This window comes from Bombina bombina, chromosome 8 (assembly GCF_027579735.1).
Source record: "Bombina bombina isolate aBomBom1 chromosome 8, aBomBom1.pri, whole genome shotgun sequence".
NCBI lineage: Eukaryota > Metazoa > Chordata > Amphibia > Anura > Bombinatoridae > Bombina > Bombina bombina.
The window spans coordinates 156,561,833-156,582,042 of record NC_069506.1 but is presented as its reverse complement, the minus strand read 5'-3'; the positions used below and the strand labels follow the sequence as shown (position 1 = coordinate 156,582,042).

General features: G+C 35.0%; 1 protein-coding gene across 1 annotated transcript in view; it reads left to right on the top strand.

Annotated features, from left to right (window-relative positions):
- Positions 1–8,677, top strand: part of CACNG6 (calcium voltage-gated channel auxiliary subunit gamma 6) — a 203,597-nt gene extending 194,920 nt beyond the window's left edge. Inside the window, exon 4 of the mRNA XM_053690661.1 lies at positions 302–8,677. Within this exon, the coding sequence (XP_053546636.1) occupies positions 302–528 (227 nt within the window). The 3' untranslated portion in view covers positions 529–8,677. The remainder of the gene's footprint in view (positions 1–301) is intronic.
- The last annotated feature ends 11,533 nt before the right edge of the window (positions 8,678–20,210 follow it).

Genomic DNA, 20,210 nt, shown 5'->3' with positions numbered 1-20,210 from the left:
TGTAAAGAATAAATCCGAACTAATTCAAATTTATTCGTTAGTTTTGGTGCTACTTAATTCGGAAATTCGAATCGATCCGAAGCTCGAATTTGACAAATTTGTCCGAATTTCAATTCGCAATGTAACGAAATGCACATGTCTAATGTCTAGTAAATTGGAAAGTTTTTTTAAAACTGTGCAATCTGTCTGAATCATGAAAGTTTAAGTTTGACTGTTTCGTTAAGTCTATGAAAATCTTACATGCTTTTATTTGTATGTAAATTGCAAAATGCTTATCCCTGACATACTTTGTTTATTTCAGGTACCTTTGTCCTCATCACAATGGAAGTATTCCGCCAGGCAGTCAGGTGGCTAATTGCAAGTAATCAGAACGTTCCACTGGAGTATGAGTACTCTTGGTCTGTGGCTTGTGCAGCAGCAGCAGGAGCCATTTTAATATTTGGTGGAATTTGTTGCTTGCTTTTGGTATTGCCACCATTCCCCAAGAAGCCATGGGAATACTGTATGAAGAAAGGAAACAGCTCTTAAGTAATAAGTGGAAACGTCAAGACACATTTCTATAGCATTGGAGTAATAAATCCATTTGCTACCGCCTGGTTTCCACAGTGAAGTCCTTTGCTCAAGAGGACAAATATTTGTTTACTTAATCGTTATTTTTATGTACCGAATTCCTCTGTACAGTCAGTATCGAGACTGTAAAAATTGTGACAACTGTGAGGGAAGTGGACAATCAATTCTCACCTCTACTGGACCGGATGTTTCCCCCTCTGTAAATAGGCTTTGTAGCATTCAGAACGATCAACGTGTTTTATTTGGGGTGAAGGGAGAGAATATGTATAGAAACAATATTCACTTTGGTGTTATGTTATATTGTGCTATTAAAAGTTATTTTTATTTTGGTGAGTACTTGCATTAAACTAAAATTGTTATGTGATGTACAATTTGTAGCTTTGAAATTATTACTTTATACTAAGTTGTTATGATAATGTTCACTTTATTAAAGAAAGAATTTCTATGGAAAACCATAAGTAAAAAAAAAATATGTATCATGTCTGAAATCATGAAACCTTGTATGACGACTGTGATTATTAAGCATATCTTTTTATCATCAAAAGTTTTCCTAAACTGCACAAAATTTTGAGTTTTCAGAACAGTTTATGCATTGTATGCACTGATGACAAGAACAGTCACGTTCAGTGTACAGATCAGATATGAAACATTACTTGGTTTTTACATCCAGGACTCAGTAGCTAATTCTTTTTCCATGATCTTAACCTAAAGGAATTTAAGACTAGGCTCTATAATGATCTCAGGAGCTTGCTCATGTTTACGCTTATGAATTTATACAATGTCTAAAGGTTCAAGGCTATGGCCTTAAAGGGAATTTTATGTCAATTTTTAAAATATGCATAGTATATTGCAGCAATGATATATTTTAAGAAGCATGATGTATTAAAGAACAGCAATGCAAAATAGTTACCTGCAAAATAAATATTTTAAAAAGTATTTTAAACAAATGTTGCAGTTTGCAAATGCAGAGCAGTACAGAGAGACACTAAATTAAACAATAACCCCATATACACAGATGTGACAAAATTAAAATACAATTTTATCACAATTTAAAAAATGGCAAATGAGGATCACTTGTGAAACCATTGCATGAGCGTAAATAAGACATTGATCCATTAATTAAGCCCTGGAAAGCTTTTTTTTGTGCCTGGCTTCTATGGTTGTGTAGTGTTTAGTGTTTGTACCCATATGAAAATGAGCTTATATGGGCATCTACAGAAATTTGTCATTGTGGGTAACAAATAAAAACCCCTGAGCATAATAATATTAATAGCATTAGCAACATGTAAAGGAGGAGAGATTGGTACATATGAGCTGCACATCATATTAAAAATGGTGGCTCAGTGGAATCAAAATATTGGCTCAGATAGAGGGAGAATTTGCCAACCACACACACACACAGGCACCAATGTGAGCTAGTACATTTTTCCAAGCTTTTACTGAATTGCATTGTCTTTTGTAGGGCAGCCCTTCTGGGAGAGGGGTCATAATTCCCAATTTTATTAGGTGAATTACAGGAAAAGCAGACACTAAAGATGACAAATGAACATTCTATTGTTTTTAATTGTTATTGTGATTGATTTAACATTTTTATATGGGGGGGGGTTGTTCTTTGTTTTACTATCCCTTCAAAAAAGGTGTATTGCGGGAACTAATGAAATGTTTGTTACAACAATTGCAAAAACAGAAACTACAAAACAGCATAATGTAATACCCTAGTGTGTTGCTATGCACTGTGCTGACAGAGCAATTGCACATGGATATCTTACTCTGCTGCAGTTACAGAGCTTAAAATAACTGACTACCATGTGTGATATGCGGCCTCAATTTTTGCCATTCCCCCATGAATTATCTATCTTACAGTCCTTTGTTATTGGTTTTAAAAACAGCATTATTAACAGATCAAATGAATAGACAATGTATGTATTATGATTTAGAATTAGACACTACAATGAATGATTAAAAATATAGATTATAAAGCATTTTTAAGATTATGTTTCATTTTTTGATGTATCCAGTAAATAAATCTTGCATATGGTGGAAATTGTTATTGGACCATCCATTTGTAATGTTGGGGACACTAATATATTTGTCCTGCAAAATGCAGGCAATAGGCAATACTTCTTTAACTTGAAGAAGAAATCTTCTCTGCCTTGAAAGCTCTGCATGTCAAGTTTCAGGTGATCTTTAAAAAAAAAAAGTTTATTCTATTTAATTTTCGAAGACCAGAGGGCTTATGTATTGCTAATTACTGGTACATCAAACTTTCTATTAATCCTTTGATTTTTGTAACACTCAAGTCTAGAGTTGTGTATGTACTTGCTCTTTAATTAAAAAAAATGTATCAGTAATATAAAATTGATAGCTGCAGAACTCAGCAAAGCTTTATAGCACTCCCTGGAGTTTCAGAAGTAAAAAGACATCAGCTCCAGGATTATAGATGAAAATCATAAGTACCCAGTTCCAATACTGTAGGAAAATGAGCATTTATGTATTTATTTTAAATAACTTGCTACTTAAAAAAAATCAGAAATGTTTAGCTATATGTCATAGATTTACTAGTGCTAATAATACCAACTCCCTTTTATCGCATGCAAAACTGGGATAACCACAGTATTGTCATAAGTACTATTCAGCAATGTTAACGTGAGAAACACTGTTCTGCCAATAAACTATGCTGAGACTGATAAACATTCATTGTAACATATTTCATTGATAAATTAGGGTAACGGTTATTTTTGCAGCGTACAAACATCTACCCAAGAGTAAAGTTTCCCATAGCCACCTGCAACCTGCATGTAATTGCTACTACGGCAGGGTTCTCTGCCAGGTATTGGATACCGACTGTATCTCAAATGAAACAAATATTCAACAAAATGTTAAATACCAGTTATTACATAATTCACATTTTTTTATTTTTAAAAAGTAGAATGCAGAAAAAACAATATAGAATATTTAATAGAATATTGCTTATGTTTGTCCCAAGAATAATATTGCTAGAGCAAATGAAATATCTTATTCTGCTGACTCTCATTTAATAGAAAATGTAAAACTGCTTTATTGATTTCTTATATAAAGAGGTTATAAATTAGCAGGTATTAATAATATATATACAGTATATACTTTCAGAATAAATAGGACAATTCTTAATAGACAGTTGAGAATCAGCAAAACCTTTGAATATCAAATGCTTAAAGACAAAAGTTCTGTTTGCAAATTCATTTTTTTAAATACGTTTTGATAATCAGAACAGTAAAAGCCCTTACTTTTATATATTCTTCTATGAGATAATATTTTAAGGACTAAACATCACAGGCATTTGTAATAAATGTCTATAAAAAAAAACATACTTGGAAAAATATACATTTTTTAAAAAAGTAATTAAACAAAATAATATTTAAGCTTAAAATGAAAATAATTTTGCAAAGATTTTCAGATTTTGATATGTATGTCACAGGCAGAAGGTAAGATAATGAACGGACCCTACAGAAGTACTCTTAATGGTCTGGATAGTTTATTTCTAGAATTGCTAACTCTGCAGTAACATAAATCTTTGCTATTTCTTGTATTCCAATATGTATTGGTGGTGAGGCCTGACTCCCTATAGAGAAAGTGAATAAAGGTTAAATGCTGATCTTAATAATCTCTGCTTTATTTCTGCAAAAATATCACCATTTAAGTGTTCCGGGATATAGCTAAAGACTGGGCGTAGCAGCAGGACAGTGAAACAAGTATTAGATGAAGGTCTGCTAAAGTAATAGTTATTCTGGTCCCAGTACAGATCTAATTTCATCTTCAGTGATCGTAATCATGCTTTATTTTTTATTCCTAGTGCAGTCTCACCATTTGTGGAACTTGTCAGGACTTTTGTAAAGGGCATTTAAATTGTGGTAATTGATGAGAGGGCTATAAGAAATATGTAAAGTGATATTTTATAGAAAGCTGGATTATGCCCATTTCCTAAGCCATGCTAAATATACACATATTTTTTAATAGAAGACGGTTTCATTAGTTGCAATGGAGGCACTCATTTTACACAGATGACGAGAAAATCTATATATATGATACCACACATATTAATGTAGTTTGTGTGCATATATAAATATAAATAAATATATATATATATATATATAAATATATATATATATATATATATATGTATATATATATATAAATAATCATATTCATGGATATTAATGTGCGGATCAGTTTCGCAAGACATCGCTGAATGCGGAGAACAATATGCTCTCCGTATTCAGCATTGTCCCAGCAGCTCACAAGAGCTGCTGGTGCAACGCAGCCCCCTGCAGACTCACGGCCAATGGGCCGCCATCAGGGGGGTGTCAATCAACCCGATCATACTCGATCGGGTTGATTTCCCGCGATTCCTGTCCGCCTGCTCAGAGCCAATGGGCCGCCAGCAGGGGGGTGTCAATACACCCGATCGTACTCGATCGGGTTGATTTCCCGCGATTCCTGTCCGCCTGCTCTGAAGATTCGCCAGAAACAGGGGCCCACAGGCTCCGTTCGGAGCTTGATAAATGGGCCCCATTGTATGTACTTATAAAAAATGGAAGATGAGATTTCAAATATTTGCAATTACAAATATATGTTTTAGTACTTATCAAATGATTCTTATTTAATTTGATCAGTTATATACTGTATCATTTTCTTGAAAAAATATAGGATTTGATATGTAAAAAAAAATGTAAAGAAAAAAATCTGTATTCTTAATTTGTTTCTTAAGTAAACTGGTTTTTGGTGTCTTATCCTGATATGCAAAGTATTACATTTTGAATGTTATAAAATAACTCTGAAGTTGAAGAAAAATTCCTGAGATATTTTGGAGTGACAGACACATATGTTCTATACAAAGATAGTTTAGTTAGTGTCCACTGCCAGTAACCTAGTATCTCTAGGGTCAGGCATATCCCAGCCTTGACTTGTTTTTAACTGCTATAAATACACCTAAAAGCAAAAGTACACCAACTGCTGAAAAAAGTACAAAGATACAGTGCAAGAATACATTTTTATACTAACTGGATATGCTGCTAACTTTCCTAGCAAGGACTCAATGCAATTTGAGACCCATCTTTTAGAGTATTTAAGGGAATCAGGGTGGGGTTTGGAAAACTTGAGCCAATGAATACAGATGAATTTATTGGAGTCGAGACAGAGATTCTGTTATGAACACAGAATGCTCAGTCAAAATGCTGCTAGGCAACCACCTGTATAGAGTTTATTAAAAAAAATGTTTATACTATACTAGTAGTCATGTTTTACAAGAATAAATAATAAGAGATCAGTTGTCCATATCTAGCCAAAAATTGTGCATTGTATAAGTGTTTGAGCAACTCACTGTTGAAGCTAGCAATTTGCATTTTCAGAATGCATTTAACCTAATTGCTGCCAGAGCTGTCTGCAGCACATTGCTATACAATACATTGGAGCACTTTCTTGAAGTCAAGGGTTTAAAACATAGTAAAATCACTTTTCGTAATAAATAGCTGTTGAAAGTTAAAAAGACATACATTTTATAGGTGCATACTAATATGCAATAGCATTAAATTGCAAAGAATTGTATACAAAATATTTTGTATATAAACATTTAAAAAGTAAATTTGAATATTAATTTTCTTATCTGACCTGCTGTGGCCAGTTAGGAAGGGGGCGGGGGATAAACAAACTATTACACTGAACAAGCAGTCACTGTGTAGAATGTAACAGGGTTAGGTCTCTGAAGTCAGAAGTATTCATTTAAGCCTCTCATGGAAAATATACAGGAAAATTAGGCAAATTAAATAATGCAGTATATTGTGAAGGATGTTTTCTTTTACTATGCATAATTAAAAATTTTATGGAACATTAATTTTGAGTTTTACTTGCTTTTTATCTAAGTTAAAGGGACAGTCTACTTGATTTTTGTTTTATTGTTTAAAAAGATAGATAGCTTTTTCTACCGATTCCCCAGCATTGAATAACCAACGTTGTTATAGTAATATAATTTATAACCTCTGTTTCTAAGCCTCTGTTGGCTGCCCCTTATCTCAGTGTTTTTTTTTTGTTTTTTTTTACTTTTTACAATCTTGCAGTATAACTAGACATTTCTAGTTCCTGTGTACCATATAGATAACATTGTGTTCATTCCTGGAGAATGATGATGGGTTCACAAGAACCAGCACTAATTGGCTAAAATGCAAGGTTGTAAAAAGCTACAAAAAAAGCACTGAGATAAGGGTCAGTTTGCAGAGGCTTAGATACAGATAATTAAATAGGTAAAAAGTATATTAATATAGCAGCAATGGTTATGCAAAATTGGGGAATAGGTAATAAAGAGATTATGGGGTAGATTTATCAAGTAGCGGATGCTGCAATCTACCCCCAATGTTTCCAGATCGCTGGAAACAAGAGTTAAGAAGCACTCCTTAACTTATCCCCCACCTCTGAGGTGGCGGACCGCAATAATCCTGATCAGATACGATCGGGATGATTGACACCCCCTGCTAATGTGCAGGGGGTTGCATTGCACAAGCATTTCACTAGAAATGCTTGTGCAGTGTTAAATGCCGACAGTGGCATGCTGTCCTCATTTAGCGATGTTGTGCGGACATGATGCGCTACAGCAGATCATGTTCGTCTGACATTTAATAAATATACCCTTATATATCTTCAAGTAGTCAGTAACTTTAATTATCATAAACATTCAGATTGTCTGCCCCTTTAACACAATTTTCTTATAAAATCTGCAAAGACTATGAATATGTAACGACATGTAATAAAGTAAAAGGTAAATACACCAACTAGGCAATTGCCTAATAAGCACAAAATTATAACACAAAAGAATAAATACAGGTATGCATGGTAAATAAAGTTATTATTATACAGTGACTTGGTCTTTTAATAATCTTTTATTTTGGTGTTTGTCTTCATAGTGTAGATGTACTGTTACTGGGAAATTATTCTGCTCAATGTCTTAGTGCATGTTGTTCAGCTACAGTGTGGTATTTAATACACTTTCAGAGGGCCAGCATATTCCTTTCTCCAGGAATGAACACACTTATCCTTTTACGTAGATTTGAAAGGTGATTATTTGACAATTCTCTATGGTACAAGGAGTGTGCAGAACACAGTACAGCCATGTAATTAGCCACTTCACTATTTAATTATAGTCACGACTTTAGTTATTCTGATATTTTTAAGAGAGCAGAAAGCTTCAATTGTCATTTTCACTTGTACATTACACTGTTCTTACATAAGCGATTAACAAAATCTAGGACATTGTTACAAATCAAGATTTCAAGTATTTGAACTCAGTATTCATATTTATTATGCTTACAAAATCATTTTTAATGTCCTGCAATTTTTCTGGAAATCTAATAAAATTAGAATATTAATGTATATTATTTTATTATTTATTATTTTATTTTATTTGCTAGATTTAACAATTAAATCTACTAAATATGCAAAACCTATTTTGTTGCTATAGAAGTCTATTATACATTCCTTTGCAATGTTATGCAGGCCTGTAAGAAAGCAAAGGGGTTTATTAAAATCAAAATAGGGGGTCTACTGATTGCTTAGGAGATTGGTCTATCCAGTGGTAGCAAAGGGGTTAATGCATTTTAAATTAAAGCTCTGACTGACCAGAGAATTCTTGTGAAAATTAATATTATTCTAATTTTCTGTGTAAATGCCAGATTTGTTCCTGATTATATTGACTATTAGTGATCTTAGACATAATAAAATACCTTTGTTTAAAGAAAACTCAAAATGCAGAAGAACTGTCTGAACATTCAAAAGGTAGTGTAATATTTAAATATATAAGGAACAAAAATATTTTATATGAGTGAGTGAAGTATTTTTACAATTACATAAATACTTTTTCACTGCTATATAATTTTAATAATGGCCAAGTCTGTAAATATTTGAGATTGAACATTAATATATATTACAATTTGTTTTTATTGAAATGTCTTTTTCTGTCCATGCTCTGGGCTATATTTAATAAACGTATGCAGATATTTTGAAAGAACAAAAAAAAATGTTCGGATATTTCCTTTTAACAAAAAAAAAAACTAAAACAATAAACTTGAAACTGAAACACTAATGATGGTTGTGAATGTCATTATTTTAATATATTAAGAGTAAACAGGGTCGGCTCCAAGGGGGGGCATTGGGGGGCAATGCCCAGCCAAATAGAATGCTGTGCCCCCTTAAAAAATATTGATATGATAATACCCTTTAAAAATAATAAATAAAATAATGAATTGTTATATAATGCTGCATGCTGGGGGCCGAACTGTGAGGTCGCATCACGCATCTGCAAGGAGCTCTGTGTCTTAACCTCTTATTTGGAATTGGAAGTTAATTATAGACTTTTTGGACTTGTCTTAACCCTATTAATTTTACCTATCATTAATTACTCATTTTTTTAAACAATAGACCATGATAAGAATATGATTGTATCATATAAATATAAGTCTATACATGTCTACCGGCTTCTATCGACACCTCAAAAGTGCACTGTGATCTTAGGCCGGGCCTAAGATCACAGTGTCTTTTGAGGTGTCGATAGAAGCAGGTAGCCATTTATAGACTTATATTTATATGATACAATCATATTCTTATAGGTTCACAGTACATAGGTTGTATTAAGTAACCTGATATCCGTTAGTTATTGTGAAACAGGTATAGCTAAATCTAATCTACAAAATTACCAGTACCTGAAAACCTAGTATCCTCACTGCTATTGCAAACAAAGTAGTTTGGGGTGCATGGCTGTTTAGGGAGCATAATTGAGATTTGAGAATGAGTTTAAGGGTTTTGGATCATGGTGATTAAGGGGTGAATTGTTTTTAAGGAGCTATTGCACTGGGGGTCTCAAGTTTAATGGCTCTGTTTTAGTGCACTGCATAGGATTTAGTCTTTATTCTTTTACCTAGTGATTTAGCACATATTCTCTAAAGGTTAATAGTGGGGGATAAGTCAGCCAGTAGCTACACTTTCCTGCAGAGTATGTAGATCTTCTCTTATTTTGACTCTCATACATGCTTTGTAAATGCGTGCCCCCTCATTAAAAATAAATGCCCCCCTATTTCATTCATTCTGGAGCCGACCCTGAGAGTAAATAAGTGGAACTTAGCGCTGACAGGAGTCCAGAACAAATAAGACAGTCCAGTCCAGTATTACCACCAGATGTCCAGTAAAGTCGCCAAAAGAAAAAGAAAAGAAGATTCTTAAAGGGACAGTCTAGTCAAAATTAAATGGTCATGACTCAGATAGGCCATGCAATTTTGAACATTCCCTTTTACTTTTATCTTCAAATTTGCTTTGTACTCTTTGTATTATTTGTTGAAAGCTAAACCTAGGTAGACTTATATGATAACTTCTAAGCCCTTGCAGGCCGTCCCTTATCTCACTGCATTTTGACAGTTTAGATAGCATTGTGCTAAATTCCATGGAGTTACTTTTGAGTCAGCACTGATTGGCTAAAATGCAAGTTTGTCAAAAGAACTTCAATAATGGGATAATCACAGAAGTAAAAAGTGTATTAGTATAACCGTGCTGGATATGAAAAGCTGGGGAATGGGTAATACATTGTGGAGTAGTTTGTCCCTTTAAATGCCTATCTTCCCTGAATAGCATACATTTTTACTGGCTACATATGTCCTGAACCTTTACACATAGTGCCAGAAAGAAGTATCAAGCTCTCATGCTGCATTATGGTGCAAAAGCAGTGTAGACAAAAAAAATTATATAACGGTTCCTGCTGGTTTCCAAGAGCCAAAATGACCATTTGTGCTCTTTGTGTTAGTGGTAATTGTGTATAGTGGGAAATGAAATTACTACTCTTTTTGCACAATTGGCAGTTTTGGGGGGAAATGACTGCTTTATTAATATTATTTGCAGCCACGGAAATGGTAAAATCATTGCTTTATTTGTTACTTGCAGTCAAAAGGATAAAATCACTGTTCACATGCAGGGGGAGGGGTTATTGTGTGACTACTCCTATTTCTTTTCCTGAGGCATCCACTGATTCTTTAGTATTTTTATGAAAGATGGCTGACAACCTTAAACATAGATGCATTGTTATTCAGTCTATTAAAAAAGCTATTTTTAAATTATGTAATACATTTAAATAGGTAAAAAAAAATGCCCTTCTTGGCCCTTAAAGGGACATAATACTCATATGCTAAATCACTTGAAACTGATGCAGTATAACGGTAAAAAGCTGACAGGAAAATATCACCTGAGCATCTCTATGTAAAAAAGGAAGATATTTTATCTCAAAATCTCCTCAGCTTAGCAGAGTAAGTTCTGTGCAAAATGTTATAATCAGTTGCTGCCCAGCTGTAGGTAAAAAAAAATAAATGAAGAAATTAACAGCAGCCAATCAGCATCAGCAGTGTTGAGGTCATGAACTCTTTTCCTGTGATCTCATGAGATTTCACTTAACTCTCATGAGATTTCATAGTAAACTTCCTTAAACTTAATAGGGAAATAAGATGAGAATGCATGAATGCTCGCTCCTTCCGCTGTCCCGGGACAGACATAATGATTTGCTGCTTAGAAGTCCTTTACAATGGGATGTGGCTGGAATTTTTGAGGTAAAATATCTTTCTTTTTTACATAGAGATGTTCAGGTGATGTTTTCTAGTCAGCTTTTTACAGCTATGCTGCATCACTTTCAAGTGTTTCAACATTTGGGTATTATGGCCCTTTAACTGAGCAAAAAGAGAGGGGTTTTATAGGAAAATATTACTTTCTGTCTCAGTTTCTTTATTAAATCATTTTATTCTATTTTCCATCTTTTTCTTTTTCCTTCTTTTCATTACCTCCTCTTTTTTTCAACCCTATTTGTCTCTTACTATTCCCCTTTCTATATTGAAATCTCTACACCCTCACACCCCTTTTTTATCCTGTCGCTTTCCCACTCAACATGACTGAGTGGAACATTTTTATAGCAGTTGATACAGAAAGTTAAGGGCATTTACAAACATATTTTTAAACTGCTTTATCAGTTCCTACTTGTTGCTTTTAGTTTCCCACTACAATGAAGCTAAATGGTTGTAACTCAATATTCAAACAGTCAGCGTGTATAGTAATTTATAAACTTCAAAGGTTACAATAGAGCAAGTAGCATATTAACCTGTAACAAACATAGTAAAACAACAGCCTTATTCCTTCATTTGCTGGTATCATTTATATATCCCGTTCTCAACAAAGATTTTATATCTCTTTAAATTAGGGAATGGCAGCACACCCTGCACTATATTAGTAAAATATATACTACACCTCACCAACACCTTGTTAAGTGCACAAATGGGATAGGGTAACTGCAAACCCCCCTTCACAGAAATCAAATATCCAAGAATACTCCCACAGCACCATGGAATGTTTAAAAGTTTTATTGAAACATACAGATCCAGGCCATCACAGGTGACTTTTCCAGTTTAATCACCCTTAATCATGCCATGATTAAGGGTGATTGAACCAGAAATGTCGCCTGTGATAACCTGGAAATGTATGTTCCTATAAAACTTTGGAGCACACCCTGCACTATTATTTAGCACTTTATTATTTCCATCAACAGGACTCTGTGTAACAGATCAAATTGATTAGTGCAGTTACTGAAAGGCAAATATCAGGACAGCTAGAATTCCACTGGTAACATGGAGATCCTGTGGTAGAAAGACTATGGGCTCCCTTTATTAAGCTGCGACAGCAGCTTCGGAGACCCAGTTTATCAGAATCAATGGGCTTTACTCTATACTATTTATCATGTTGATGAAATAAATATTTTCTATTGCAAGATGCAACCAAATTATTTATTCACTACTTAAGTTCCCCTTGATGTGACCCTCTCTAAGTAATTATCCTCCAACTCATTTGTCTACACTTAAAGTGATAGTAAACTTTAGCTATTCAAATGCCATATATGTAATTTTTGCCATTTAAAAGTATATGTGTAACTTTTTTATCTATCAGTGAAAAGGGTTAAATCTGTACCTATAATAATGTTTTAATTACAATATTATGCTGGCCTACTGGGATGATTTTTTTTTTATGACAATTCCAATAAACATTCAATCAGTGTGCATGTTATATGACACTCTTGAAGTCCATCTTTTTGAAAACCTATGTAGAGAGTGGATGGGACTGCTCTCTATATCACAGCCCAGCCAAAAAAGGAAAAGAAGGGGCAGAGGAACAAAAGATACCAAGTAGGATTATAAATCTTTTATTCTATAATTTATATCACTTTTTTTATTTTTGTATTATTATTATGCGGTTTTACTTGTGCACTAATATATTTTTCATTGAAACATTCTTAAAGTCTGAAATGTACCATCACTTTAAATCCATCAACAACCTTGTAGCGTGGTTTACCTAACTAACTCACTGCATCACTGACCGCTTTACATATTCAAAAACTTAAAAATTCTCCAATTTTTTTTATATTAAAAGGGACAATAATGTCAAAATTAAACTTTTATGATTCAGATAGAGCATGCATTTTTTTTTTTAAAAAATAACTTTCCTGTTTACTATCAAAATGTGCACAATATTTTTATATGAACACTTTCTGAGACACCAGTTCACAGTATATACTTATTTGCATTTTATGATTGGCTGATGGCTGTCATGATACAAGGGGAAGGGAAAATAGAAGTAACTTTGAAATTTGTCAGAAAAAAAATCTACTGCTAATTTTAAATTCAGACTAAAGAGCCCATTTATCAAGCTCTGGAAGGAGCTTGAGTGCCTGTGTTTCTGGCGAGCCTGCAGGCTCGCCAGAAACAGCATTTATGGAGCAGCGGTCTAAAGACCCCTGCTCCATAACCTGTACACCTGCTCTGAGCAGGCAGACAGACATTGCTGCACGATCGGGTTGATTGACACCCCCTGTTGGAATCTGCAGGGGACGGCGTTGCACCAGCAGCTCACAAGAGCTGCTAGTGCAATGCTGAATACGGAGAGCGTATTGCTCTCCGCATTCAGCAAGGTATGGCGGACCTGATCCGCACTGTCGGATCAGGTCCGCCAAACCTTTGATAAATAGGCCCCTAAGGGCCCAATGATCAAAGTAGCATCACAATAGTTCTATGTTCTAAAGGTATCTGCATCTCAATTGAAACTACAGGTAAAATATACTGAAGATAGTTTAGATATTTGTCTGGCAGAACTGTGTCTCTTTGGGAGCCTGGCAGAATATTTAGCCCTCTTGATTTCTGTTCACATCAATCGCTTTGACCTTCAAAAGTTAAAGAATCCAAAATAGTGTAATAACCTCACACAATGGTTAAAATCAATGGAAAATACTCACAGGGTTCAAAACGATAAACAGCTTTTATTTCCGGAATCACCAGCAAGACAGCAATGAAATATAGCTTCATGAAATTTATAAGGGCGGTGGTATTCATGAGTCAGCAATATTACTTAAAAAAATACAAATCAAATTTTAAAAAAAATCCCCAAAATTAGTTTTAAATAGAATTTAAAGAAGAATGTGCTTTATTGACTAAAGTGTTAAATAAGGAATTTATTGATAAACCAGTATTCCATTTTTTGTTAAAAGATGACTCAATCACACCAATATTTTATTTTTTTACCCAAATTACATAAAGACCCCACTAAACCATCTAGGCACCTGATTATTAGCGGCAAAGATCCACTGACTTCACATTTATCTTCCTTTATAGACTTTCACCTACAAAAATATGCTCAACAAGCAAAATCATACTTAAAAGACACCATGGAGGGGAGTGGCTAAGAGGCGGCGATGATCAGTCGCATCTCATGAAGCTCCTGAGACTTTTCTTTTAATTTATAAATTGCCTTCAGATATAGCTCTCATCTCGCCCTATATTTCTAGGATCCCACTACTACTCATCCGGTAGAACTGAGATTTACCGAGGTTTCCACACCAGACCACCCAGGAGCTGATTTAGCCAACTAAGATCTTAGGCGTCACCTTCTGCTGGAGCCTACAACAACCTTCATCGACTATTCAAGCTACACAGTTTTTCCACTGAGCTCCAGGAGTGTGCTCTACTAATATTTCTTACTTGAGGACTGTGACTCTAATAGGGTTATCACACCCATTACTCTATATGGAGTAACTAATTGAATTAGGAGACGGCCTATACACTATTACGTTACTATCTTCTCAACCCCCCCCCCCCCCCGGTAAGCTGGGGTTTTACAGGCCTATCCAATTGCTAGCTTTACATAGCAGGATGGAGGAGTTCCGTTTTACCGCATTACCTTACTCCGGGACCATGATCGTAAGATGGACACAGAGTTTGCTGATCTTCGAGCTACCATCAGAGAGGCGTTGACGGAAGATGGCGACCAGCAATTACTACCACCTAAGCATGTCCCCACTGTAAAGATACACCCTACTACAGATTGGACCTTAAAGTATAGATCCAAAGAGCCTAAGGAGACCCCGGGACCAGTTGAGGCTGACAGCTCAGGGGGAAGCCCAGAAATACACCATTTCCCCATTTCACATGCTCCATCTACAACACTGCAGCAATTCTGGAAATTGAGCATGGCTCTGCTGTCTGACCTGGAACAACCCACAATTGAGGAGCGTATGTCCAGTCCCCAGCTACCTACTCCAACTGCAGATGGAGACCAGAAATTTCTCCTCACACCCTTGGTGCCCTGTTCAGGGGATGCAGCCAGCTCCTGGGTGGGATACTGGGGACTTTCTCAGAATCACTTTGCAATAGAATGACCCTATGAGTGGGTCGCGATCTTGACAGCTGCTCCTTCAAGATGACTCACCACAAGAGACTGCTGTGATCTTTCCTTGGTCTCAGACAGCTACCTCCATACAGAATGGGACTTATTTCACAGCAGGTCGGACCAGAGCAGAACTGGCATAGGCTAGATATACACCTGTTCCTGGGGTGCATATTAGGTCTGCACCTATGTCTGAACTAAGTGTGGACCCTATTCAAGCACATACTTCTCTTTTTAGCATGCAGCTAATGGTTGAATTATCTGTGTTTAATATGCAACCTTAATACTGTACCTATTTATATTATATTGCGTTCTCCCTAGTGTCCTGATCCAGATTTATTAGGTTACAACTATGTAGTGGACACATAAACAGCCCCCCAACACATGTCTCAGACATAATATCCCCTACTTATAGCCACCTAGCGGAAATAGCACCCGCCACATGCTTTGGTATGCGACAACTGGGGGCTCTGATCTAGACAGGTGCAAGTACATTGACTACTTTGAATTAGCTGTTGATGTATAAAGTTTACAATATTGCTTAAGACGTGTCGCACACACCTACTCTGGGATCTTGGACTTGTACTGGCTGCTTCTGCTTAGAACGGAATCTTTTTTATCTTATTTAATGTTTAACTGATTCATACGCATTTATATGCCCTAGAGCAATTCAGGTTTCAGACCAGTTTACTTCTCATAGCTGACATATGTGTATAGTATGCATCTGATCTAGATGGGGCTATAGTATAAAGGTGGTATACTGTATTAGTTTTTTTTTTTCCTAAGAAAGAAGTTTGAAACTCTGATGGGGCTTTTATACACCTTCACTTCCCACAGCTTCCCTCCTGCTAATCACCAGGATAGCCATTGCGATCCACTGATATCTCAGCTCTGATGTCCAGGATCATAGTTAACACGTTTACTTCTTGCTCCCACCCAGAAATCTGCACATACTTATATTTATACCAGTCTACCTTCTCTATGTAGATCATGGAGTTACCTATACCACTTAATAGAACTGAGTGTTTTTTTTTTGTTTTTTTTTAAAAAAAATTTAATTTTATTTTTATTTTTTATTTATTAACAGCCCCACGTGTTCTAAGAACTATAGAACTCACCATACTCCTCAGCTTAAAGACCACCCACCCCTAAGACATAAAATATTCTCTTTAACTCTTTATCCTATTGGTCAGTTCCTTATAGTTACCCATTACCTATACAAATAGGCATAGTTTTCTCTATACCTGTACCTTATGTTTCAACCCTCAATGGACAAATATTCCATCATGCTCCTACTGTGAAGCATTGTTTTGCTAGTTTTAATAGGCCCAGGCCCCCTCCCTACCTTACATAAGAGCAGCTCTTGACTGCTGATCTCCCCCCCCCCCCCACCTCTGAATACCTAGGTCCAAAAGTGACCATTTCAGAAGCCAATTTCCTCCGCTAGATTACATTAGCCCACATGGGTCCAAGAGTGACCTCTCATGTTAAAAGAGGAAGCAACCATAGAAAAATGTTGAAAAAAACTGAGGTTCAAGATACCTATGCATAACAACCCAATGTGATATGCTCTTCTCATCTAATGTTACATGTAAGTTCTATTCTCTTATGGTTATATATATTCTGTGTAAGCTTTCTTCTCTCATTGTTATATGGGTGATGTGATGCTTCATTCCTGTTGTATAACATGCACAACCTCAATAAAAAACTTATTTAAAAAAAAAAAAAAGACACCATGGGGCCGATTAAACATCCCCAGAATGGTGCCTAATGCACCTGTTTTCGCACGAGCCTCCAGGCTCCCCGGAAACAGGAGTTAAGAAGCAGCGGTGCTCCTTAACTTGTCCGCTGCCTCTGAGGCTGTGGACATCAATCCGCCTGATCGAATACGATTGGGTTGATTGACACCCTCTGCTAGCGGCCGATTGCCCGCAAATCTGCAGGGGGTGGCCTTGCACAAACAGCTTACCAGAACTGCTTGTGCAATGTTAAATGCCGACAGCGTATGCTGTCGGCATTTAGAGATGCAGGGTGGACATGATTCGCTATAGCAAATCATGTCCGCCCGGGGTATGATAAATCTACACCCATGTATTACAGATTCTAAACTAATTGGAGTGTCAACAAAATTATATTTGGATAACACTAGATGTAACTTCACTTTACTCAGTAATTGAACACAATAAAGGTTTGAATGTCATCAAATGGAAATTAAAAATAGATCTGGGTCAAGATCCTTGTTTGTTAAATTTCATTATTGAAGCTATAAAATACATCTTAACGCATCATTTTTTTTATTTGATGACAATTATTTTCTTCAGATTTGTGGGGCTACCATGGGCACCAAGTTTGCACCAAGTTATGAAAACATCTTTATGGATTATTTTGAATTCCATTTCATATGGGATAATAATCCTTTCGGTGCAAACTTAGTGTCCTGGCATCGTTACATAGATGACATTATATGTGTTTGGGATGCTAAAGTTAGTAAGATACAGGATTTTGTCATGTACATTAATGAGAATAATTTATCCTTAAGATATACCCCTACTATTCACACTTCTTAAATAGTTTTTCTAGATTTGTTAATTCAAATTGTGGATAATAACATTGGAACTAAAATCTTCTTTAAATCCTGTGCTGCAAATACCTGTATTAATAAGAACAGTTTCCATCATTCCAATTGGTTGAGATCTGTACCTAAAAGCCAATTTCATAGGCTTAAACATAGTTGTAGTAATACAGAAGATTATATAAAACAGTCTCAACCTATGCAACAGAGGTATGTTGAGAATGGTTATGACTGGTGGGACGTTGAGAAAGAAAGGGCTCTCATTCAATATAGAGATAGAGGTGATTTTTTTAAAAAACTAAATACCCCCAGAGTAACCAAGAGCCTGTTGCCTTTCCTCCTTTTGTGACCACTTCAACAAAGACTTTAAGAAAATGAATTGCATTGTTGGGAAAAATTGTCATAATTTGGCAAAAGATGAAATACTAAAGAGACTTATTCCTTATGAACCTCAGATAATTTATAATAGGGCTAATTCTAAAAAAAACATGTTAGCACCTTCTTTAATACAAGGTATGCAGCCTAAACCTCCTCTCACTTTGTGTAACCTTACTGGATTTTACTCATGCAGCAGATGCAAAGCATGTAATCATGAAAAATATGTAATTAAAGGGACATTAAACCCCTCAAGATATTAATATAACTTGTTTAATTACATGTAGTAAAACAAATTTGCAATATACTTGTGCATTTTGTTCTACTTTTCTGTAATTTAATTCTGAATATTGTAGGCTTTCCATTTCATGTTAAACATGGAAGTGCAGACACAGCTATATTCCATGCATTCATTGGCTGCACACTCTAGTAAGTAATTGATAACCATTCCTAATTGGCCTCAGCAGAGAAGGTAACCACTGCTTTATGGACATAAGAATGTTACACTTTTTTTTTCAATATTTATACAACTTATATAATTTTTAAAAATACATGTACAAATTATTCTCTTGCAAAACTTTGCTTTGAATACAAAATTCAAGCAATCATTAATTTAGTGTTTAATGTCCCTTTAAGTCTTTACTTTGTTTAAGACAGGGAAGGAGTTTCCTATCAAATCTTTTATTAGCTGCAAGTCCCCCAATGTTGTTTATTTACTTATGTGCAGTTGTGGAGTGCAATACTTAGGACAGACCCCTATATTTTTGAGGACAAGAATACAGTACTAGAACATTTTAATAAAATAGAAAAAATAAAATGGATCATGGAGTAACTATACATTGTAACAAATGTCATCAGTATATCGAAAATAAACATCTTTTTTAAATGGGTAGGTATAGAAAAGGTTAATCAACCATGGAGAGGAGGTAATTTAGAATCTTTACTTTTAAACAGAGAAATGTGGTGAATTTTTAACTTCAAAATATTTAGAGAATAGGGACTTAAAAATGACACTAAAGCAACAGCCTTTTTTATAGTTAATTCACAAACACTTGTCTATTTAAATTAGTTTTACAGAGTAAATAGGGATTTATTAATGTAAAAGTTTCCCAAAACATAAAAGGGAATAATTTATTACGTTTGGGATTATTAATATTTCTGCACTATTGACACTAATGTTTATATTATATATTTTTTATTAGCATTATGATTTTAAACAATGGAACTTTATGGCACTATCTGACACGACCAATTGGAAAAGAGACACTATATTGGGATAAAAGGACAAAGAGACTAGAGATTGTCATTGGAATTAGGTTTTCATTTGTCTGTAACACAGTTTTGTAATAGAACCTATTTTCTAAATGTTGATTGGTGAAAAGTGGTCATGTGATGAATCAGCATGTGACCGGCTTCCATTGCATACCTGATTGAAAACTTTTATGTAAAAACAACCTGTTTGAGAACTGGAAATAATCTGAAGATGATTGGTTAATTTTTCCACATGACCTGAACACGTATGAATAAGTAAATGTTTTGTAAATACTTCATCACTGGCCAAATATATATGTTCAGACCAAAGTTTAGTGAAAGTATTTGGAAATTGTTATCTGTTAGATTGTAAGTCATCTTGCTATGATGGGACACAATTACTCTTAAAAACATTTTTTGAAAAAAGAAATTGATTTGGTTAGAGACAATGGTGTTTGAATGTATAGGTCCTATTAAGCAATCGACAAGGTGACTGATGTAAACCGCCTCTAGACAACTGTGGAGTGGGTGTGTCAAAAGACCGGTAGCCAGTGTTATATCAATATATATACTGATGTTTCAAGCTAGGCTATCACAGCTTCTTTTATATTTTTTATGTGCTCTTGAAAAAGGAAATATTCTAAAATTGCTAAAACGCTGAGAGATTTTTAATATTGTTTTAAATACA